Raw genomic sequence first — 25,144 nt, 5'->3', positions numbered from 1 at the left:
CTCGCTGGTCGTCCGTCTACTCGCTATTTGGTCATTGGCGCCCTCTCCTCACACGTAATCACACCGAGATTATAAACGCTTACCCTCATTGTGGTGCGGGCGCCCGCGCCGGTCGATTGAGTGCGCTGCGAGGTGGTGTTTGCGGGAGGGTGAGGTACGGAGAGAGGGAGAGAGACGCCGTTGCGCAAGCCCGGGCCTGGCTGGTGGCGCCGACTTTGTTCGCTCTTCCTTGTCCCGACGGCCGCACGTTCACCCAGAGCTCGCATCGCGCCTCCTTAGATGGCCAGCATCCCGGGACATGTCAACGAGAATGAAATAGGTGAGGACGGGCGGGAGGGATGGTGTGGGATCTCTCAAAGAGAATTAGGTGAGTGGGAAAGCCTGGGAGGGAGGGGAGTGGAGGCTCAACTTGGGAGCTCAATGAAATAGGTGAGGCGTGTGGGATCTGACAACTACATTTAAATAGAGGAGGGAGAGGTGTGTGTGTGGGCGGAGGGGGAAGGGTGAGGAGAGGCGGGTGTGAGGAGGGGGGGGGGGGAGGGTGTGGGAGGGATGGGGCGTGGAAGGGGAGTGGGGTCTGTCAACGAGACAAATGGGCGAGGGGGCGCAAGGCAGGTGTGAGGGAGGGTGTGAGATTGCTAATACTGGCGGAGGAGATGGGCCGGAGGTAGTTTTTGAGGGAGGCTTGTGATGAGGTGAGAGCGAATGAATGAGAGCGGGTAAGGGAGGGTGTGGTGGGATGAGGATAGGGAACGAGAGTAGATGAGAGCGATTATGGCGAGGTGGGAGGGAGAGTAGGTGGGTTGGGGGCGTGATGAGGGGAGGGTGTGAGTAGGTGAATGAGACTTGAGGGAATGAGAGTAGGTGAGGGTAGTTTGTGGGGGTAGGTGGAGGAGGCAGGGTGGGGCAGTGAGAGTTTGTGAGGGGGTCTTGGGGAGATGTAGGGAGTGTAAGTAGTTGATGGGGCTTGGAGGGAGGCATTGCATGTAGGTGAAGGGGCTTTGGGGGAGGGAGCGAGGTCGGGGGGAACTTGAGTGAGAGTCAGTGTCGGGTGGGCTTGTGGTAAGGGGAGGGAATGAAAGTTGAGGGGGCTTGTGAAGAGGGAGGGATAGCAGTTGGGGGGGGGGGGCTTGTGGAGAAGGGAAAAGGAGTGAGAATAAGAGGTGTAATTGCGAAGAGGGTGGCGAAAGAATAAGTAAGAGGTAGACTTGAAAGGGGGTGAGAATAGGTGAGTGGGTTAGTAAAAGGGGAAAAGTAAGGAAAGTGACTGTAGGCTCATGAGGGAGATTGGTGAGGGGTAGGATTCTGGTGAGGAATGGGTAGGTGAAGGGTGGGCTTCTGAGAGGATTGGTATGGGAGCGAGAGTGTGTGTGTGTCTGATGGTGACTGGGGATGGGTTGTGTTTAGGGGCATGGGGAGGCTGGAGGAAGGGCTGGGCTGTGCAGCCGGGTTGTCTCAGTGCGTCTTGCAGGGGCTGCAGCCACATTACTGCAGATTTTTCTCTCTGCATAATATTTTTGGGGAAAGGAATTCTCTTTAGAAACCTTGGTTAGTAGTTCGCCATCATTTTCACCAGCTTTTTGTTATCAGTTTTTCATATGTCTTGAACTTTGTGTGCATGGTTGGATAATGGTGTTGGCTCAATGGAGCTTCTGAATTATTTTAAATGGCTAATAGGACAAGTGTATTTTAACAAAACTGCATTTGCATTTGCTGAATGCCAAGATGTTTTAAATGTAAATTTCTGGTTGAAATTTTAAACACAAACGCACAAATCTATTTTCAGATTAACATTGCGAATTTGAGCATTTAAATTTCAACATTGCCTCAAGTGATACATACATTTTTTGGGTGCGTCTGTTTTACATTAGCCGGTATTTGGGTTATATGCTTTGTCAACATACATGGCCAATATCACTTTTTTGAAATTGTAAACCATTTTTCAAAGTTTAGGGTAGACAAAAATGCTGGAGAAACTCAGTGGGTGAGGCAGCATCTATGGAGCGAAGGAAATAGGCAACGTTTTGGGTAGAAACCCTTCTTCAGACCTTCTTCAAAGTTTAGATGTGCATTAGCTTTGCATCACAGTATTTTGTGAATTTCTAAAACAAAAATCGTTATTGCTAAGTTCTTTAGTTATTTGCTATTGAGAAAGAATGAAATCGAAATATGTAGGAAGGAACTGCAGATGCTGGTTTAAACCGAAGACGATCTCGACCTGAAACGTCACCTATTCCTTTTCGACAGAGATGCTGCCAGACCTGCTGAGTTATTCCTCTCCCACCTGAGTTCATCAGAATTGTTTGGGCTGTATTTCATACAGGTTAAATCTTGGTATGAGCTGTATGCTTTTTGATGATCCTTGCTCTTGCAGGGCAAGGTTAAAGCTACTGGATGCCCTTGCCTGATTTGGGTGATTATTCTGAGAGTCGGTGGATTTGTTTAAACTTTCAGGCATACAGTTCAGGTGCAGTCCTTTCTTGTATGCAAGCTGTAGCTTGATTGAAGTGAAGATATGCAAAATGTTGCAACATGCAATATGTGTAACTATTATTTGGCTTCGATGTCTGAAAGTTATGCTGCTTCTTAAGCTTAACTTGAGCAAGGATTATCCCATGCGAATAATGGAGTAAGTAAACCAAAGTTTGTGCATTACAATGTCTTTGGGACAGAAAACAAAATCAATGTATTTTCATAGCTGGAAAAATAAGCATGTTTTGTGTGTTAGGCTTGTTGCATTTCTCTTTGCGAGTGGTTGCTTTGACTACTCATGGAATTTGAGTCATTTCAGAGTAGAAATAAGTAGTTAATGAATATGCAAGAACTGTGCAAAAAAAGTGGCCTTGACAGGACATTTGGTAAATCAACAATGTTATGATTTGTTTGAGCTTGCCTTGAGTACTGTCTTGAACAGTTAATGCAAGGATATGAATGGACCTTGACTTGTTTTTTAAAGTTTTGTTGTATGTAATGATTTTCTTGCATTATATCCCTCAGTGTGAACATAGATAGTGCTGCTATTTTTACAGAGGGAAAGAATAACACTTTGAGCACGCTGGCTTTAATGTGAATGCCAAATAATATTTTATTTATCAATTAATGATGCCTTTGAATGTTGGTGAAGTAATCTTATTTTAGAAAATTGCAAGCCTGTGACTTTTCTGATATTTTGTAGTTTTATTATTGTCTTTAATTAGTAGGAATGCTTTGTTCAGTTGTGTTTATTTGAATTTTCTCTTGATGTGTTGACTGGCATGGTTGTTCTGTGGGTTTCATTTTTCCATCAAACTGCGAATAATGTGCTTGCATGTGTTTTTGATGTAACGTCTGAAGAGACCAAGGGCATGACGATTACAGTCCAAATTTAATCAAATGGGCCACAGTTGAGTTTTTAAGAACTGTACTGTGAATTATTTTAAATCTCTTGTCTCTTTTGAATAGCAGAATATATAATTAACCACTAAATCCCTTGAATGCCCATTACACCTAAAATTGAGCCTTGAACTTGCAGTTCCATTGGGTGGTGCTAATATTATTCAGGATTGTTGTGGTGGTCATCACCAAGTTTTTTTTTTTACTAAGGGTTTGAAATGGTTGACTAATGCTTTATGAGATTCCATAATGATACTGAAATCTGAAAGCCTGCAGGCTGATTTCTAACTTGTTTCTAACTGTAATTTTGACCTTGCTACATTTGGCAACTAGTCAAATGTTACCATTTTTAATACATGCATTGTATAAAAACGATTAACTAGATGCTGGTTTAGAAAAAAGGGACATAGTGCTGGAGTAACTCTGCAGGTCGGGTAGCATCTCTGGAAACAGATAGATGAGGTTTTGGTTTCGAACCCTTTATCCTATCCATGGAACATCACCTATCCATGATCATTATGTGTAAAAACACACGTTGGAAATGCACAGCAGATCAGATGCCATTCAAGGAAAGAGGAAGAAAATTAACGTTTCTAGTTTGGAACTCTGTTAGGCAGCAAAGATTCTGGTTTTTTTTTAATTTTTGACTTCCAGCATCGGTGTTCGTTTGTATCTTAAATAGGTTTTGGTGATGTGCATAATAGAATTAGTAACAACTGGTAACAATAATTAGACCTATTTCCTTCGCTCCATAGATGCTGCTGCACCCGCTGAGTTTCTCCAGCGTTTTTGTGTACCTACAATAATTAGATCTTGGTTTGTGCACTGTGGTAATATTCAAATTGTTTTGTACATGTGATGCCTCCAAACACGGTCTTATGTCGGTTGCTAATTTTTTTTTTATCTTGGCGAAATAAAGCTGTTCTTTGGGGTCCTCTGTTTACATTTGAATTAATGAGCTTGTAGTATGATCCATCTATAATATTTTCAGTAATTTCCCCTGACCTTTGAAATGAGTCAAGATATACTGAAGTTTGACAGAAAGGAGGACTTGCAGAGTGAGTTGTTGAATTACCCGGTGTTGCAAATTAGTTTAAATTCCATGGCATTTTGTTGATGACTGGCAACATGTTGCATTTCTACTGTCGTAAGTGTGAATTTTCCTTGGCTTAATACTTTGTATTTTTCTTTCTTCTGCAGCACAAGCCCGGCTAATTGCGGATCTTTGGGCACCCAGTGTTCCATTTGAACAGAAATCAGGCTGTGAAACTTGGACCGTTGCCTTTGCACCTGATGGCTCCTACTTTGCTTGGTCTCAAGGCCACCGTGTCGTAAAGTTAGTTCCTTGGTCTCAGTGCCAAAATAAGTGAGTATTATTTCAGAAGATTTGTATTTGAGTAGTAATTTAGTCCACATGGAGGAACTTTCTCTCTGCCACTCTCCCACAAGGTTGGGCTTGAATTTAAACATGCACTGTGCTGCTGCTTAGCACTATTTGGGTTTTTTTTTAAGTGCATCTTTGGGCAATTTCCATGAGGCAGGCTTTGTTTTGTGATTTGAAATTGGAGAATTGTGGAGTAAGACAGTCTGACTTTAGATTTTAATTGCTGTGTAATTAGAAGCAATTGGTCAGTGATTAATTGAGTACTGGGCTGAATAAATGCTAAGTCCTTCTGTATGGCAGTTGAATAATGTGTCCTCAAACCACGTGTCAGTTGCTTGTGTGAGGATGGCTATTTATTGACAGCTGCTGCATTGCACAAGTTAGCTTTGTATTTCTCTGAATAGTGCAAAGGTTTAGGGTTATGCAATTGTAATGAATTGCATCTTATGTCAGACTGTTTTCCTGTGTTTGCTGCTCATAGTGTGTCATCTTGGACCTCTTGCAAATACAGCAGCCTTGGTGCAACAAAGACCTTTTTGACAAAATATATTCTGGATGAAAATAAAAGGACAATTGGTTTTATTAAGTGTACGGTTGCACTATTTTTTGCAAATTTGTCCATAATTGTAGCTAGGTGGCTACTGAATTTTAGCAACCCAGCACTGAGTATTTTTTTTTGGTGGGGGGGTGGGGGGGGAAGAAGAAGAGGGGAGCATGATTTGCTTGTACTTGCCCATCTATGTCGTTACATCGCCAAAATATATCTGTAGCATTGATCTGCAGAATTATTATGGCATGTAAGGAAGGTATCTGGTGCAAAATAGCTGGTGTGTCAGTATGGAAATATTGAGTGCTTTTTTAAATGGTCATGGGCAGCCATTTTGAGAGGGAATCTGACTGTTTTCATGTCTGCCTTTTTGTGGCAGTATGGGGCATTTGGTGTTAACTATTTTTACAATTTATATGGGTTTGAACACTACCCTCAGCTGATGAATTGGTTTTCCAGCCAGGATTCTTCCTTTGGAAGAATCTCCATTGGGTGAATGCCCTCTATGTGCAGACATTGTTCAGTGCCATTACTAATGGTATTGATGTCCTAAAGTTGTGATAATGATAGTTCTGATAATTGCAATGTCTGCTTCAGATTTTGATTGTTTAAATAACTTTATATTACATGTCAATGTGCCGAAATAGATGAGGAATACTCAGCTATTATCAATCAATCAATCAACCTTTATTGTCATCTTGCAAGCAACAATTGTACAGTGCAAAATGAAAAGACGTTTCCCAGGGAATAGCGGAGCATCGCACATGAAATTTAAAACATTTCACACATAATAACACTAAAAACAACCCAGTCCCTGATGGAACAGTATAAATAGTGGGGCAGGTGATGTTTGATGTCTTGTACTCGGTGTAAGGATTTATCCGCCAGCTATTTTGGTGATATTTACTATTGCCAAATGCATGATCGTCAGTGCCACAGAGCCACAGAAATAGATCAGCACAGGAACCGACCTTTTGGCGCATTGTCTGCGCTGAACTGATGCCAAATTGAACTGAGCTCTTTTATCTGTATATTCAGTGTTTATCTAAAAGCCTCAATGCTTTGCCATATCTGCTTCCTCCATCATCCCAAGTGGGTTCCAGGCACCTACCAAGAAAAACTTGAGCTGCACATCTCCACGAAACTTTTTCGTCTCTGACCTTAAGGCAATGCCTGTTAATATTTGACCCTCGCATCTATGCCTCATAATTTTATGAACTCTTATCAAATCTCCTCTCAACCTCCAATGCTATGAAGAAAACAACCCAAGTTTGTCCAGTGTCTCGTTACAGCTGATGCCCTCGAATCCAGACAGCATTCTGGTAAACCTATTCTGCACCACCTTCAAAGCCTCAACATTCTTCCTGCATTTATGTGACCAGAAATGTGCACAATTATCCAAATGGGGCTACCCAATATTTTGTAAAGCTGCAACATGCTATAATGAAATATTTTACACTTAATTGAATAAGTGCTAGTCCACCAGTATTGGAGAACAAAGCAAACTGTCCATAAGAGCAACGTGCTAGGCTAAACATGGACGTCTTAACTCTCTCCTCCAGCAGCACATTGTTTACCGTGTCTACCTGTGTCAGGAGCAAACACATTTAACACCACTCCTACTCCAGACTTGAAAATGCAATGTCCACACTTGATTGTTACTGTATGTTTTTTTTTTAATCCAAAAATATTAATGAATAATACTGTGGAAATGCCAGAAGCCAGCTCATTATCTCTTGTATCATTTGCCTGGGTAATAAATGCTGGCCTTAGTGATATTACACCATGTGTGTAATGGGTTTAATATTTACATTGCAGAGCAAGCAGTATGTTCAAAGTGCACAGATTGTCAGCTATTTTTTAAGTGTAGAGCAGGTGGTTTACCTAAAAATATTTGCTTAATAAATCATTAGTGGCAAATGAACTGTCATTGGAAAGTTTTGATAGAGGGCAAACTATCAAGATGAGAAAAAGATTCTAATTTTCAGACTGCTTTTATAATATTGCAGTTTTACTGCTTTTGTGGAAATACTGGGGTGTGGTTCAGACCTTTCACACTGGGCATGTGTGGTGTGGTTCTGATGCCTGGTTGTACTTTCTAAAACTGTATTAAAACTCGGTTAATTTTGAATTACCAGCTTCCCATCACTAACAATTAGTTTTATTTCTTCCCAAAAGGTTCTGTATTGATGAGTACAATAATACAGGCAATAAGAGTCATCAAAAGCAAAATTCTGATGCTCGTAAGAATGCAGCAGCAGAGCATATTATAGACTGCGGAGATATTGTGTGGGCCCTTGCTTTTGGCTCCTCTGTACCTGGAAAACGCAGTCGCTGTGTGAACATTGAATGGCACCGATTCAAGTTTGGTCGAGACCAGCTATTATTGGCAACTGGCTTAAGCAATGGACGCATCAAAATTTGGGATGTCTATACAGGTATTGTACATTTGTACACTTATTTACACAACTTTTTTTTCATCAACTTTGTCAAGATAGGGCTTAATCTGATCAACTAGAAACATGGGTGCCGTTGAGATTTTTGTAGATAAATGCAAAATTTTACATTGTAAAATGAGCAGCTATCAGTTCAATTAGCACCCAAGTCTCCTTGACACCCATTGCCATGTTCCTTGAGCAAAAGTAATTGTTTTGATGTGTTAAATAGGGGCCTGGTTCTCTCAAATTGTCTTTAGTTGAATGGTGGAATTGAAGAAGACGTGTATGGATCATTTGACTATCCGTATAAAAAGAAAGCTACCAAGGCTTCTCCTGCTTCTTGGCTCTTGGTCTGCCACTTTGAATGTTATTGTACATTCATCCAAGTACTTCAATATAATAAATGTTTAATGCCTAAACAAAAAGAAATTCCAGTATTCTCTTTTGGATGAAGTTCTTATTTACCCATGCCCTTCTGCCACTCCTGCCTCCTGTGTTTGTAAATCTATGCATCCGCCCCGCCCCCCGGAATGTCATTCATATTTGAGCTGCGACAAGCTGCTTCTTTGTACAAAAAAAAAATCTTGACTGTATGCTCGTCTTCCTTCCCTCCTAACAACTTGCAGCATTTCCACTGTTGATTCCCTGGTGCTATCGAATTCTCATGTTTAGTATGGCCACTCTAGTGTACTGCTTTCCATGTAAAATTCTAACATAATCATGGGTTTTACTCGTGCCTTGACAGTTGAATTCTATCCTTCATGCACATTTTGTAACTTATTTGTTATGCTATCTGTGTGAATCTGTGGACATGTAAAGTGCCCTCCATAATGTTTGGGTCACAGACCCATCACTTATTTACTTGCCTCTACTCCACAATTTGAGATTTGTAATAGAAAAAAATCACTTGTGGTTACAGTGCACATTGTCAGATTTTATTAAAGGGAAGTTTTATATGTTTTGTTTTCACCATGTAGAAATAATAGCTGTGTTTATACATAGTCCATCTGTTTTCCTCCCCCCCCTCCCCCATTTCAGGGCACCTTAATGTTTGGGACACTTGGCTTCACAGGTGTTTGTCATTGCTCAGGTAATTGCCTCAATGCATGAGAGCTCTCCGCACCTAGTCTTCCCACCAGTCTTTTCATCACCTTTGAAAACTTTTATTGCTGTTGATCAACATGAGGACCGAAGTTGTGCCAATGAAAGTCAAATAAGCCATTATGAGACTGAGAAACAAGTATCAAAAGAGAACACTGGTGAGCTTACTAATCACAAAGGGACTGGCAGACCTCCATAGCTGATGACAGAAGAATTCCCTCTATAATAAAGAAAAAAAAAAAAACCAAAACCTGTCCGACAGATCAGAAACGCTCTTCAAGAGTCGGGTGTGGATTTGTCAATGATCACTGTCCGCAGAAAACTTCATGAACAGAAATACGGAGGCCACTGCAGGATGCAAAACACTGGTTCGCTGCAAAAATAGGATGGCCGGATTAGTTTGCCAAGAAATACTTAAAAGAGCAACTGCAGTTCTGGAAGAAGGTCTTGTGGACAGATGAGACAAAATTTAACTTGTATCAGAATGAAGCCAAGAGCAAAGTGTGGAGGAGAGAAGGAACGGCCCAAAATCCAAAGCATACCACCTAATCTGTGAAACACAGTGGTGGGGGTGTTATGGCCAGGGCATGTTTGACTGCTGAAGGTACTGGCTCACTTATCTTCATTGATGATACAACTGCTGATGGTAGTAGCATAATGAATTATGATGTGTACAGACACATCCTATCTGCTCAAGTTCAAACAAATGCCACAAAACTCATTGGCGGTTCATTCTACAGCTAGATAATGATCCCAAACATACTGATAAAGCAACAAAGGAGTTTGGCAAAGCTAAAAAAGGGTAAATTCTTGAGTGGCCAAGTCAATCACCCGATCTGAACCCAATTGAGTATGTCTTTTATATACTGAAGGGGACTAGCCCCCAAAACATGCATAATATAAAGATGGCTACAATACAGGCCTGGCAGCATCACCAGAGAAGACACCCAACAACTGGTGATGTCCATGAATCGCAGACTTCAAGCAGTTATTGCATGCAAAGGATATGCAACAAAATACTAAACAAGACTACTTTCATTTACATGACATTGCTGTGTCCCAAACATTATGGTGCCCTGAAATGGGGGAACCATGTATAAACATGATCAGCCCTGATCACATTGAATGGAGGTGCTGGCTCGAAGGGCTGAATGGCCTACTCCTGCACCTATTGTCTAACACTGCTGTAATTTCTACATGGTGAAACCAAAATGTATAACAATGGCCTTTATTAAAATCTGACAACGTGCATGCTAACCACATGTGATTTGTTTTCTATTACAAATCTGAAATTGTAACGTACAGAGGCAAATAAATAAATTATGGGTCTTTGTCCCAAACATTATCGAGGGCACTGTACTATTCTTCAGAATATTACATTATGTTGTGCTGCAGCAAGTAAGAATTTCATTGTTCTCTCTGGGTCAATAAAACTCTCTTGACTCTTGTTTATTCTTTCTCTCTTCTCGGTTTCCTATAATTTTGTGTTCTGCTTGATTAAGCTCTCAAGTTGACCTCTATTCTCAAGATTGGAATACATTAGGAAATGTTCAGTGTAGCTTTTTTCCTTATTTCTTCCCCCCCCCCCCTTCTCTTTCTTCCCTCCCCCCCCCCCCCCCTTAATTTGTTCACAACTATAAACCTTTCTATTCCCATATCTATAACTAGCCATCCTACCAACTAGAGCAATACCTTGGCAACCCTGGAGAATACAAGATTATCATTTCTATGTTAAATAAAATAATACTGCCTGTGGGAGTATTTTGTGCCTGTTTGGCACAAAAAGTACAATTGGCCTAAACTTGTTTTATCATGAGAACAGATTTTTATGCAGGAGCAATAAAATATTTAAAACTTGCTCTAATCTAAAAATCCATCGTAGCGTAATCTTGAACTGAGCATTGAATATTTCTATCACATTGTGATCTTCGTTTCAGGTAAATTCCTCCTTAATTTGATGGACCACACTGAAGTTGTTCGTGATTTGACCTTTGCACCTGATGGCAGCCTCATCCTTGTTTCTGCATCAAGAGATAAGACTCTGAGAGTCTGGGACCTTAAGGATGATGGTATGTCGCTTTGGGGAAGAAAAACTTGTATTAACTCTGCTTGACTTTTAGTCCATGTAAATGAAAGTCCAATCAGAATTGTTTAACTATAACGATTAATTCATAATAATTTAAGTAACGGAGCCACAAATCAGAAGTATTGGTATTGTAAATGTACAAAGTTGTACATTGATGGACAGCACTGGTTTAAAACCATTGATGTACTCCGAGTTGCCAAATGAAAAGGGCAACTTGGGCAAGAGGCAGAACTATCATAATTAAAGCACCTTGCTGCTGTCTGCAAGGAAGAGCAGGGTATTGATGATGGCTCTCTTAAGACAATTCCAGAAGTACACCAACTGTCTTGCTTTCCAAAGGAAGACATGTTTCCATGCTCTATCTCTGCTGGAAGGTTAATTTTGTACATCTTCCTTCAAATTTGAACATGTGTGGAGAGTTTTTGTCCTAAGCTTAAAAAAAAAAAGACTGAATTGCCCTGAAATTAATTTAACAATCTCCGAATCTTTACAGGCAATATGGTGACCATACTGAAGGGACATAACAACTGGGTGTACTGCTGTGCCTTCTCCCCAGATTCAAACATTCTCTGTTCTGTTGGAGCTGGAAAAGCGGTATGTCTAGAGGTTCCTCCTTTCTCACTTTAAATTGTTTTGTAAATTGATGATTATGACTTGCATGAGTTGTGTTAGAGTATTTTTAGCATTTCTGAATGAATTTGACTGTTTGGAGCCAGAAATGTTTTATGCTATTAAGATACAGAGACATTGTGTATGTAACAGCATTGCCATTCAAATGTTCAAAAGAACCCTGGCTCAGCTTCAGTAATAAGCTACACACTTTGAAAGCTCAGTTGTTTTATTTCAGTACAGATCTGTAATTGAAGAGTTTCCCAATGTTTTGTGTGTTTTCAGCACTGTACTGCAGAGCATGTGTGCAGGAAAATAAGTTTGACTTTATGTCTTTTTAAAAAAAAAAAAAAAAAAAAACCCTTTGGACTAATCTTCAACAGAATTACTAATTTTTTGACGCAATAATGTAAGCTTGACTACTTTACCACTGATTGTTGTTGTGAAACTGGAAGGAGAGAAGAAAGTTAATTTGTTTTCATTTACTATTTACCAGTTAAATTCTCAACCAACTTTGGGATACAGTGCAATTTAAAAGTTTTCTTTAAGAAAACTGGGCCCTGTCCTTTCCTAGCTCCTATGTCTCTCATCCTAATGTTAAAAAATAAAACGTAAAGTTTATTTTTGTCATTTTAATCCGCCTCTGACTAAGGGAACAGACACAACCTCCTTTCAAGGCTTCAGATAGTTACAAGCATGAGTAGAGGAAAGGGATGGTTACTTTTGTGCGAGAATATATCTGGAGGATTTGCTGTGGCCTCATCCCTGTAAGTAAATGGATGGGGTTCAATGGATACTCCATACATGATTAAAATCAAATGCTGCATTTGATGGTTGGTTTAATTGATATTTCTAAGATGTTTGCTGTAACCTGACTGCCTGCATAGATAACTAAATCATTACCGTCTCGGTTTAGTTTAAAAATACAATGTGGAAACAAGGCCATCCACTGCATCTACGGTGACTATCGATCACCTCTTCACATTAGTTTTGTTATCCCACTTTCTCATCCACTCCTGACACACACAGGGAAATTTGCAGCAGCAAATTAATCTACAAACCAGAGTGTCATTTAGAGGTGGGAGGGAACCGGAGCACCCAGAGGAAACTCGCATGGAGAACATGTAAACTCCATACAAACGTCACCCGAGATCAGGAACAAACCTAGGTCACTGGAGCTGTGAGGTAGCAGCTCTACCAACTGCGCCACTGTCTCTTTCCCCCAAGAGAAAAGTTAGGTCTGATCTTTTCCTCTCGTTTGATTTGTAAAATGAGCAACCAACAGATGATATGTGTTTCTAGTTGGTTGTGCAGATGCTCTAATATGTTTCAAGCCTTGTTCCTTGACATTGACTCAGTTAAAGGCCATTCAAAATTTGAATGCATTGTTTCCTTTCTTTTAATCATGCTCAAACTCCACTTTAGCTGTTTCATTTAGTTGATTTTTAAAATATCTTTGTCAATATTCACAGAAGCAGCATGTTTATAGTCACATCTATATTTTTAAATCTTTTGCAATATTTTTTGTTGTCCTTTTTAATTTGTACTCTATTTTTCATTCTTCAGTCTTGTCATTCCGAATTGTGCGATTGACTCCACTTTGACTAACAATAGAAGTTTGAAATATCGATTCTAAAATTCAGTCGGCAAACTGAGTTTTGCATAACATGAGCCGTAACACCTTCTGGCGTGGTGTCTTGGAACTACTATTAATGGACAGGATGAATAAATATTTGGAGGGGGGGGGCTGGAAATTACGTGAATTAAAATGGAATTCAAACCTGCAATCACATTGTTGCTCTCTTGACCCTAGCACAGGATTATACCTCATTAGCTACTTATTTTGTGCAATGCAAATGTGTACTACCAGTCATTTGATCTGATCAAATCACAAGTGCCATTTTAGATTTTTTTTTCTGGGTGCCCATTTTGAATGTTTCAATCATAAATATCTGCTTCTGCATCTTTTATAATGGCCTTTATAGAAACAATTATTCAACACTACACACTTGTTTCCATAATGCTTCAAGTGATACGTGATTTTGGCAAAATAAATTAACTTGGGATCACATTCGTCTTTGATGGCGATTTATTTAAAACAAAAGTATTTTCAGGGTTGACGTTTTATTAAATCAATTTTCTTAACTAAAGGTAAACACTTAATATGTAACTCTTCTGTAGTTATATGTCCAGGTAGCGAATAATAGACACTTGAGGGTAACTAAATTTGTAGGGTGGCATTTTGACTGAAGCCCCATAAAATCACAGCTTAAAGTAAATTGTCGTTTTAGATTTGAATAGTTTCTACCTTTGTTGTAAGGTTTGATGTCCAGAATTTGGTTTCCATGCCTTCCTTGAGTTGGTATGTATTAATTTTTAAACTTGGGCAGTTTCATTATAACAACATTGTCAGTAATTGAACCCAGATATCTAATGAGTTGCTTCCTTTGTGTTTTTTTACTTACCAATTTTTCGTAAATAGTCGTGTAGAACTATGATTTGTTACCACTTTTAAATACAAGCTAACTTCCTTCTGATTAGCATCAAATTGACCATTAAACCTTTTAACCAAAAAGTTTGTGTACTTTTTTTTAATAACATTAAAATCCAGGTATCTCCTGCTGTGAATTTTTGCTTGGAGGCAAATATTCTTCCAGTGCATGATGCTTAGAACACTTTCTCCATATTCCAGTTGTGACCTGATCTATAACTTCTATCATACTCTACAGTCCTCAAAATACCAAGAGCAACACTAGGTCTTGATGTTTTATACCTGTCCATGATGCCTCTTCAGTGCTCTGTTGCTTTTGGCTTTGCAGTTTAGAAAGATGACTCCACAGTTGCATGCATTGCAATCCATTTGCTGCCGTTTTGCTTATTTGCCCTGTCTTTGTCATTCATTTGATTTTTTGTTTACATCGCTTACAGTGCCAGCTCTTTTCACATCAACAGAAAATTGTGCACTTGTCCTAGCTTCTAAACCACTTGTTTAATAGTTGCAATCCCAACACAATCTTGTGGGTGGTAACTAGACATGTTATGTTAATTTGAGAACCTCCTGGCAATCCCCATCTTGTCTCCTGTTGTTCAGTCATTTTTATAGTTTTATTAATTTTGTCTTCAATTCCATTAGTTTCAAATTCCACTATGGGAATTTATCGATTACTTGTTTCCAAGTCCATATAAGTAACTTCCATTGATATTCCTCTGTCCTGTACTTCAGTCATTTAATTTCCAGTTTCTTCAGGCATAGCACCATTACATGTTGGGAGGCTAGCTAAACTGCTTGACATTTATTCAAGATGAGACTATATCCACACCTTTATTTGGCAGATTGTGATTTTCCGTGACTAGTATTTTAAAACTTTTTGGCTGGAGTACTTGGCTTCTGCACTTGAAAGCTGTTGTTTCTCTGCCAATTGGAAGTTTTAAAAATTGTCTGTTGGCAAACGTGATGAGCAAGCCCTAGCTGGTATTTTCAGAACCTGAAGAGATTTTGTAGAACTTCAGTTATGTTTAATATTGAGTCTTGGATTGTTTTTTTTAACTGTGAATTACCCAGTTTTAATTTGTCTTGATAATTATGGATAGCAACATGCTGCTGAACGTTGATTTTAAAATTTAACCTTTTCCCTCCATTTTACCAAGTATTTTTTTCCTCTTTAGATCTCCCACAGCATGTACCATTCCTGGCAGAGGGTGGGCAGGCGACCTGCTCCCTGGCCTCTGACAATGTTACCAGAAGGTGTGTTTGAGATGCCCAGGATCACTTACTTATTGGCATTTTCTCTCACTCTTCCTCAATGGGAAGTAATTGGCTTCAGCTTGGTCCTTCCCCAGACAACCTGGTGTAAGATCTGGAAAGCTGCATGGAGGAACCCAAGCGTGAACCTATGTTGTTAACTCAATGGAGCACCAACATGCTGCACCACTGAGCTGCCTTCTATCAATACCATGTTGGGCAGTCTGGTAGACTCTTTTATATCTTTACTTGTATTTTCAAAGAATGAGGGAAATGGACAATGTTGTAAAGTGACCGTCTTTGTACTGCATTTGGGAATTCAGTAATAACAACCACGAGCCAGTTTCTGTAGTCACGGCGCATTCTCTTGAAATCTAAGAGCTTTTGTAAATTTAACCAAAGATTAGCTGAACCAGATGCCATGAGGGTCCAATCCCTGAAGTTGTCTATTAAAGCACAAGATATTGATGCAGAGTGGTCCATTAATGTTATTCATTAAGATCATCGCTGTTTATGACCCTGGTGTCACCTGATTGTGCTAACCCCATAAGTTATCAGTCTACCTTCATACTGATTTATAATCAGTGTCCTGAGTGGGCACACTTGGGTAGAGAATTTCAGTGGATCACTGCATTCTGGTAGGGTAAAAATAGTTTGTCTCCAATCCTGAATGGCAGATCTTATATATTGAGATTGGCCCTTGTGTGGACAATTGGGGAAACAGCATTCTGCATTTACCATGTCAAGCCCCAAAATAATTTGTATATTTTAGTTAGATCAATCTTATCAACCTTTCAGAGACTGCAGATACTGTCTGCTTAATATCTTCACATAAAGCCTCCCCACCAAAATGCCATCGCCAATCTGGTGAGCCTTTGCTGCATCTATATATAGTATTTGGTACAACTTCATCAGATTCCTGTACAGTTTTCAGTAAAAATCTTTAAATCTTGCAATCATAATACTCCTGTAATAAAGACCCATGTCCTGTGTCAGTTTTCCTAATTGCTTGCTGCATCTGCTTGTTTACTGAGTGATTTGTGCACGAAGCCTACATGGGCCTTACCAAACACTCATCTTCAGAATCGCCATTTCATAAGATGCTCTGCTTTTTTCTGAATGAATGACCTTGCATTTTTCTACATTGTTCCCTCTGCCATGAATTCTCCCTTTTGCTGATGTTATCCATACCACCTTGAAACCACCCTGTCCCTTTCAGCTTTCACTGATGTATAGTTTTGCAAATTCAACAAATGCACTGTATTTGACCCCACTCACCCAAAACCCCATGTATAGATTTCAAGCATCTGGAGCCCTAGCATTGATCCCTGTGGCACACATCCACTAGCAACCTGATAATTATCTGTTCTATTCCTACTGGTTTAACATACAACAAAGGATAGTACAGTACTGGAACAAGCCTATCGGCCCACAATATCTGTACTGAATATAATGCTAAGATACACTAATGCCAGCTCCGTGCACATGATCTGTATCCCATTCCCTTTATACGCATGTGCCTATTTAAAAGACAAATGCCACTGATATCTGCCTCCACTACCACGTTTGGCAGTGCTTTCAGGCGCCCACCACCCTCTGATTTAAAATAAAAACTTGCCCCGCTTATCTCCATTAAACTTGACCCCTCTAAGTGTGCCCTCCCATCTCTGACATTCTACCCTTGGAAAACGTTCTGACTGTCTACCCTGTCTATTTCTGGCGGTGTTAACCATGCCCTCATCCACATGAATATACAGCTGCTAATCTGTTTGAATTTTGCTTAAGAATCTCTAGTATGGTTATTTATCAAAAACCTTCTGAATGTCCAATACATCACTGGTTCACCCAGCCCCATCTTATCCTATGGGCTGTAACCCCAAACTCCAATTAGTGAAGCTTGATTTTATTTTTCTTTCCCCTCCTTTAATAAATCAATGATTCTTCCCAGTCCTGTTAGTGGCCTTTTCACAACATTGTTGTACCATTTTTAATGTTGGGCTATCTGGCAAATACCTGATTTTTTTTTCTTCTTTTTTAAAAATTTTTTCCCCCTCTACATTTTAAATGGCGTGGGCTCATTTTGCTATTTTCCAATATGTGGTATTCCAACAACTGCTATCCCCATAGCTGCTATTTAAAATGATAATACTTTTTGGGATCCAGTTCATGGTCTGTGGATTTTGCCTTTTGCCCCATTTGTTTCTCCACGCTCCTTATCTCCAGCTTCCCTTTCGTGGTGGCAGGGTTTTGTTTTTGATCATGACCCATACATTGAGAGCAAGCGCATGGAATTGAGCTGAAACCTAAAAGTTTTCTGAGATTTTTTTCCCCCGCATCCCCTCCAGCATGACACCTGCTACTTGGGTTAGCATCAGGGTTGGGTAATAAACAATGGCCTTGTATGCCATGGGGAAGTGTAAAGTATGAGTAGTAGTTGCCTTTGATACCCTGGGTTGGCCATGCTTCCTTGCGAAGTTCAGTTTTCAGGAAAGATTAAACCACATTTTGTAATTTCTGGACTCATCAGTTTATTTTAAATCCGTAAACTATGCTGAATAAATGCAAGTAACTTTAACATTAAAACTGAGTAATAATTGATAGTAACAATGCTACATGTAACTTCATACACTTCTTTGAGATTTTAATTTAAGACAATTGAGCAGATTTAATTTTAACAGTTGAAAAGATCAAAATGTAACGTTCTAAATTTGCCATATCATTTACTTGAACTTTTTTAATTTGTAAGCTTTTCCACATGGCCACATGTACCTTGCTTGTTTTCTATTTGTAAATTAATTAACACTGATAGCTGAGAATTGGTGTATCCAACCCGTTCTGAAGACTATCTAAGCGGTATAGCATTGCTTTAACTGTGCTACCACATTCTTCAGGTGAGGGCACTGCTTTAGTGCTTCTGAGGCAGTGACTTCTATCTGGCTGTGGAAGTGCCTGATCATAGTCCAAATGGCTCCATTCTGAAGGACAAGTGGAATCCAAGTTGTTTTTGGATCACTTGAGTGGAATAGGTAGAGGCCTGGGAGCATGTCACCTGTCCTAATTACCTACTGGGGAGTTGCATGGTATATTTAACTCCAATGGCGGGAAGAACAAATTTGAGAAAATTTATGCCCACGGATAACATACAATAGCAAATCGTAACAAATTGTAATCTCTAGTATTCAGTTTGTCTCGAGTTGAATCATCTGAGTAATATATCTTCATGACAGTAATGTCGCCCTAAATGTAAAGTTATTGCCTCCGTTTTGTGCTGTTTGCCGAAGGATTGTTCCTTTAGGCCGTCAAAAATGTTCTTTTCTCTTGCAGTATCTGCTGTTTCATAGGCTCTCGCTCCTGTCGAAAAGGTTTTGTAAACACGTGAACTTTAACTCTGAATGGAGGTTCCGTTGGAGTAACAAAATGTTATGCTTAAGTTACCTGTACAGTATTTTTCTACATATATATATATATATATATACACATATTTAATGTTGCATCTGGGACACGTAATTAAAACGTTGTAAAGTTTAAACTATTGGCATCCTCTGAGTATTAAATAGTAATTAAATATTGGATGCAGTAATTAAAATTATTAATTATAGCTAGCATGTTTACAAATTGCTAAATTTATTTTAGTTGTAGCTAAAACTGAACAATTTTAAGTATAATTCAACAGTTTTATCAGAATTTAATCCTGCCTTATGTTATAAAATAATAGACTATTATTTCGGGGGGAAAAATACCACGAACTAGGACTGTAAAGTGTGACTGTCTCATTGCAGGTTTTTCTGTGGAGCATGGATAAATACACAATGATTCGTAAATTGGAAGGTCACCTGAATGACGTCGTATCATGTGAATTCTCTCCTGATGGAGCACTATTGGCAACAGCCTCCCATGACACAAGAGTTATTGTTTGGGATCCACACATAGGCAGTATTTTATTGGAACTAGGGTGCGTAATCAGTTTTGTTTTTGTTCGATGTGAATCAGCAATATTTCGTAACACAATAAGACCATTGAGTTTCTTTGCTCGTCTATTTTCTGGTTTTGTCATCGAGTCATATAGCATGAAAACACACCCAGAGTGCTTGTGGAGAGGATGTTTCCACTAGTGGGAGAGTCTAGGACCAGAGGCCATAGCCTCAGAATAAGATTGTACCTTTCGAAAGGCGATAAGAAGGAATTTGTTTAGTCATAGGGTGGTGAATCTGTGGAACTCATTGCCACAGATGGCTGTGGAGGCCAAGTCAATGGATGTTTTTACAGTGGAGATTGACAGATTCTTGATTGGTCTGGGGTTATGGGGAGAAGGTAGGAGAATGGGGTTGAGAGGGAATGATAGACCAGCCATGATTGAATAGCAGAGTAGACTTGATGGTCTCTTTCTGTTCCAAGAACTTATGAACCTGCCCATACTGACTGACATGTCCCATGTACACTAGTCCCTCTAGGCTTTCCATAAATGTGTTTCTTTTGGATTCCCACCACGCATGGAGACACTTTATCGGCTAGGGTTGTTTTTTTCTGGTGTAGGAGAGGCTGAGGAGGTGACCTGAGAGGGCTATGTGAAATTTAAGAGGGTGGTTAGTGAAAATATTTTTCGATGGTGGGGTGCCTACAACAAGAAGGCATTGGTTTGGAGAGAATGAATGATGGGTATTTTTTCCACCCAGTAAATCTGGCATGGATTGTTGCAGAAGTGGAGGTAGCAAATAGCTTGTGATACTTGAGCATCAATACTTGAATCACCAAGGTGAATCGCAGCTACTTTTATCCTTTTCACCGCAGAGCTTTGGTGCTTGTGTACATGTGGAAATGGTATTTTGTAATGTATTGGCAGGAACTACTGAAGAAAGGGTTTCCTGTCTTGGAAATGTAATCCAAGCCAGTCTGGAATTCTTTTGACAATTGTTTTCCAACAACCATCATCGCCATCCTTTATCATCCCTGCACAGTTAGTTCAGTGGGTTCTGATTTTTATGTGGTATAAAATTGAATATTTTAAGAAATGTGAGAATTATCTTTAATTCTTTCTATAGGTGCATGTTGTTGTACCTTGCCATTATACTTGCAACTGTAAGATTTAACATTAAACATTGTGTCTGTGCAAGGGAAGGAACCAAGCTGTTCATGTTTTTTTAAAGTAGAGGTTCATGCCAAAGGTCTTTAGCAGACTTCAGTTGAGAAGGCCAATTAATGAACTTGTAGATCAGGTTTTTGTACTTTCTCACCCTGAATTTGTCTTTCAATGTAACTTCAACGTAAATGGAGAGTTGATATGTTATGATTATTTTTTATTTTGCTGTTTAATAGGCATTTGTTTCCGTTTCCTACTCCAATATTTGCTGGTGGAGCAAATGATCATTGGGTGAATTCTGTTGCCTTTTGCCACGATGGTATGCACATTGCCAGCATTGCTGATGACAAGTAAGTCACTTGTGACAACAGATTCATTATTGCAATGGATGTAAATTCTTTGGGGTGAGGAGTGGGGAACAAATGTGGTGACTTGCAGAATTCCTCGATGTTGATTATTTAAGCAGATGTTTAGTGTAGGGATGCAGTGCGGAAACAGGCCCTTCGGCCCAGCAAGCCGACCAGCGAACCTTGCACACTAACACTATCCTGCACACACTAGGGACAATTTTATATTTATACTAAGCCAATTAACCTACTGACTTTGGAGTGGTAGGAAACGAAAGATCCTGGAGAAAACCCACGCCTGACACGGGAGAATCGTACAAACTCTGTACACACAGCTTCCTTGGTCAGGATCAAACCTGGGTCTCGGGTGCTGTAAGGCAGCAACTCTACAGCTGCACCATCGTGCCACCCACCATGGTGGAGAAGCTTTTGAAAACTTGTTTTTATTGCTGCCCATATTTAATGTGACCAGGATTAGAGGGGATTTGAGGAAAACTTTTCACGTTGGCCAAAGATGATCTGTGAACTCGTTCCATAAGGAGGGGGACACATAACTGCATGGATGAGCACTTGGTGTGTCATGTATCATCCATCAGGGTATAAACCAAGAATTGGAAAAGTGGGACACTATCTGTATTTCAGGTGGTATATGGTGATTTTGTTGCTTCTGTGCTGCAGGTTTTGAAAGATTCAGTACTGAGTGTCTAGTCTGGTCTTCGGTGGGTGGTCATGTCCATTTTTGTGGTTAAATGCCATTTCACATTGAGGATTGGTCATAAAATCATAGATATATGCCACTGAAAGAGTACCCTGACCTCAATTTGTCCATGCCAACTAAAATGTCTCTGAGCTGGTCCCATTTGCTGCATTTCACCCATGTTCTTCTGGACCATTTGTGTCTATTGTCTTCAATATTACAATTGCAACTGTTGGTTATGGCAGCTTGTTCCATCTACGGTCACCGTCTGAGGAAAAAGTTGACCCTCGGTTCTCCTCTTTCCCCCTCACCTTAAATCTTTTTAAATTTGATTAAAAAATGTTTAATTTTCGACGACTCTACCCTGGGGAAAAGATTGGCTAGTCAACCTATTTATGCTACTTCTAGAAGGTCATCCCTCTACTTCCTATTCAGTGAAAAATGGTCCTAGCCGCTCTCCATAACTCAAGCCTTCCATTCTTGGTAACATTTGTTCATGGAGGCCATGTCATCCTCCCTTTGGTTCATTTTAAAAAAGTGATGTGCTTTACTAAGAGGCAACTCCAAAAATACATTGTCCAAGTTGAATGTGGATTTGTTTGAACTTAGAAATCTTCCTGTAAAAGAACAGAGTGAAATAATTAAGTTGCTCAAACCATTCAGATTGACCAGGTGTGACTGAAGTTGGTCCCTGGTGCACATGCAACACTCTTGCAAGAATGCAGGGGAGTTGGAAGTGTTGGGGGCACCAGTGAATGTGGAAGGAATTACTCCTACAGATGGGGAAGGACCGGCTGTGAGGCAGGATCAGGGGCATTGTGCATTGGATGGTTTCCTTTATTTTTAAATCTTAAAAATCTATATGTTCAAGTGTTTTCAGATTCTCTATTAGCCAATGCCAACGCTGTTTTGATGTGATGGCATAATTATCAAGGCTCTTTGAGTAGACTAACAATATTATTTAAATACCTGTTATGTTTGTTTTGCCTTTTCAGAATATTACGGTTCTGGAGCATTGATGCAGACTGTCCAGTGGAGGTTGCACCATTATATAATGGAATATCTTGTGGCTTTTCTCCAGATGGTCATGTTCTTGCTACAGGGTAAGTATCTTAACACTCGTTTAATACAGTAAAACTTTTATTTTATTTTTTACATAAATTAACATTATTGTTGATGTGCAATCCAGCAGTATTGATCTACAAATATCACTAATAATACTCAACCTGCAGATCTGGTTTTGTTTTGATCTTCGGCAAATCGTGCTTCTTTCTGTCAGCCACGTTGGAATATTGTAGCTGATCGGCTCTTGAGTGGATGCTGATGTTCCTTCCATCACACCAACCACCAAGCATTTTATTTGCATCTTAAGTGCATGTTAATATGTATCTTTGAGAGAATAGAAGTGTTTTTAATTTTATCTGACAGTGTTGTAAAATATTGGTGAACTTTGATGGACCACATAATTTTATTAAGCCTGAATTATTTCTTACATTTTAACCTAAACTAAATATTCCTGTTTAGTTTCCAGATACAGCATGTTTCTTCATAAACTTCAGACCTCCGAGTCCGAAACCATGGATCACCCATTCACACTCGTTCTATATTATCCCACTTTCTTATCCGCTCCCTACACTATAATCGCGGCAATTTACAGAGGCCAATTAACCTACAAACACGCACACTTGTGGGGTGTGGGAGGAAACCAGTGCATTTGGAGGAAACGCATGCAGAGCGTGCAAACTCCACATTGACAGCACCCGAGGTCAGGATCAAATCAGTCTGGTGCTGTGAGATAGCGGCTCTACCAGCTGCAACACTAATGCTGTCCCTGTTATAGTTCCTGTTCATGTTATATCGATTCAATTTGGCTATTGCTTTCAATTCTTCAATTTGGGGGTTTCTTCAAAAAATAGTGTATGCAGCATTGTCGTCAATGACCTTTGATCAAATAAACTCATGGCTTTCTCATTATTCCAAGGTCACGCGATGGAAGTGTTCACTTCTGGGCTACCCCCAAACAAGTCTCCAGCCTTCAACATCTTTGCCGCATGACCCTACGAAGAGTATTGGCTACAAGTTCTGTTGAGAAACTGGCCATCCCGTCCCAGATAGTTCACTACCTGACATATCAGAAGTCTGACCAGTGTGAACTGCTTAATGTGAAGGCTTAAGAGCAAATTGCTTTTGTGATACAAATGTATTAAAGCAGGTTCATTTTTTTTTGCTGCCTTGTAAACCAAGAGATTGTAGCATCTTTACAGCATGGAGACTTCATACAGACTTACTTTCTCTTAAACTGTACATATTCTGTAAACTTGTACCATTTTTATATATATCAGTCTTGTACAATGGTTATTTTCTGTTCTTATGCTGTTGATGGTCCAATCCCTCTTTCAGGTCATTTTAGTAACGTGGCAACAGGGAGGTGGGTGTGAAATTTTGTTTGATCTTTTGCTCCAGTCTGGAACAGAGGGAAAAACTGTCAACTGCCAAAGATTTGAACACTTTGCAAATGCGAGTATTACTGTACTTGAAATGTGAATTTATTTTTGTTCCATTTTTAAGTATTAAAAGGTTATGTTTTATCTGTTGGCATTTCCTGTTTGAGTTTTGTTCTGGGCTTTGCACAGGTCTGGGTTAATATAGTTTACAGTCATCCCTCTCTCCATCTTGTACACCCCTTGCACAATTCTGGGTAATTTGGGCCCCCATTCGGAACATTTTGCATTCTTCCTAAATTGTGATAAAAGTTGGTTACAGGAAGTGGACAAACCTGAGCTTAAGTTTAGCGCGACTTCTGCTTTTGTATTCCCAATAACCCAGTCACAAAGCTGTAGATCTGCATTTCTTGGTAACTAAATTTGTAGGAAGGAACTGCCGATGCTGGTTTATGCCAAAAATAGGCACAAAAGTCCAGAGTATATCAGTGGGTCAGGCAGCATCACTGGAGAAAAAGAATGGCTGAAGAAGGATTCAGACCCAGAAGTCACCTTTTCTTTTTCTCCAGAAATGCTGTCTGACCCGCTGAGTTAATCGATTTTGTATCTACTTTCACCTGTCACTTTCAAAGATCTATGTGCACATGTATCCTTTTTTTCTTCTTAGTTTATAGTTTTGTTTATTGTCACGTGTACCGAGGTACAGTGAAAAGCTTTTGTGTGCTATCCGTTCAGCGGAAAGACAATACATGATTGCAATCGAGCCATTTGCAAGTTAAGGGAATAATGTTTAGTGCAAGGAAAAGCCAGCAAAATCCAATCAGGGGTAGTCCGAGGGTCACCAATGAGGTAGATAGTTTTGGACTGCTCTCTGGTTGTGATAGGATGATTCAGTTGGCTGAACAGCTGGGAAGAATCTGTCCCTGAATCTGAATCTTCACACCCTATCTCTCAAATTTCTGTTTCCTGCAGACTCTTCAGTTCCTTGAATGTTGCCATTGGATCTCTCTACTTGGTGAATTGGGGGATGACAGTTAATTTCCATTCAGTATCTCTTGCACATTCATGTACTGACCTTCACCCCCTCAGTCCCAATGTATTACTGATCTAAATACTGTATGTAGCATTCCTGCAATGTAGAAACAAGGTGTTGGTTTACCTAAAGGGACACAGTGCTGGAGTAACTCAGCGGGTCAGGCAGCATCTCTGGAGAACATGGATAGGTGATGTTTTGGGTCCGGACCCTTCAGATTGATCTTATTTCAGCATTCCTATTTTGATTTTGTAGGCAGCATTTTAGCAG

General features: G+C 39.8%; 1 protein-coding gene across 1 annotated transcript; it reads left to right on the top strand.

The window, feature by feature from the left end:
* Positions 1-23,990, top strand: wsb1 (WD repeat and SOCS box containing 1). The gene is made up of 9 exons (XM_055657597.1): positions 1-319; positions 4,573-4,738; positions 7,482-7,741; positions 10,780-10,911; positions 11,422-11,522; positions 19,059-19,231; positions 20,593-20,706; positions 22,396-22,503; positions 23,382-23,990. The coding sequence occupies exons 1-9, from the start codon at positions 280-282 to the stop codon at positions 23,572-23,574; spliced, it is 1,287 nt and encodes a 428-aa protein (XP_055513572.1). The 5' UTR covers positions 1-279; the 3' UTR covers positions 23,575-23,990.
* Positions 23,991-25,144: the final 1,154 nt, after the last annotated feature.

Source organism: Leucoraja erinacea, chromosome 28 (genome assembly GCF_028641065.1).
Source record: "Leucoraja erinacea ecotype New England chromosome 28, Leri_hhj_1, whole genome shotgun sequence".
In the NCBI taxonomy this organism is placed as follows: domain Eukaryota; kingdom Metazoa; phylum Chordata; class Chondrichthyes; order Rajiformes; family Rajidae; genus Leucoraja; species Leucoraja erinaceus.
This window is presented reverse-complemented; position numbering and strand designations above follow the sequence as displayed.

What these genes read in the sequence shown, in the direction of transcription:
- wsb1 (XM_055657597.1), top strand. Translation starts at nt 280, where the DNA reads ATGGCCAGCATCCCGGGACATGTCAACGAGAATGAAATAG. An exon ending in TGTCAACGAGAATGAAATAG is followed by an intron (nt 320 to 4,572) that starts GTGAGGACGGGC and finishes TTTCTTCTGCAG; the next exon opens with CACAAGCCCGGCTAATTGCG. An exon ending in TGGTCTCAGTGCCAAAATAA is followed by an intron (nt 4,739 to 7,481) that starts GTGAGTATTATT and finishes TCTTCCCAAAAG; the next exon opens with GTTCTGTATTGATGAGTACA.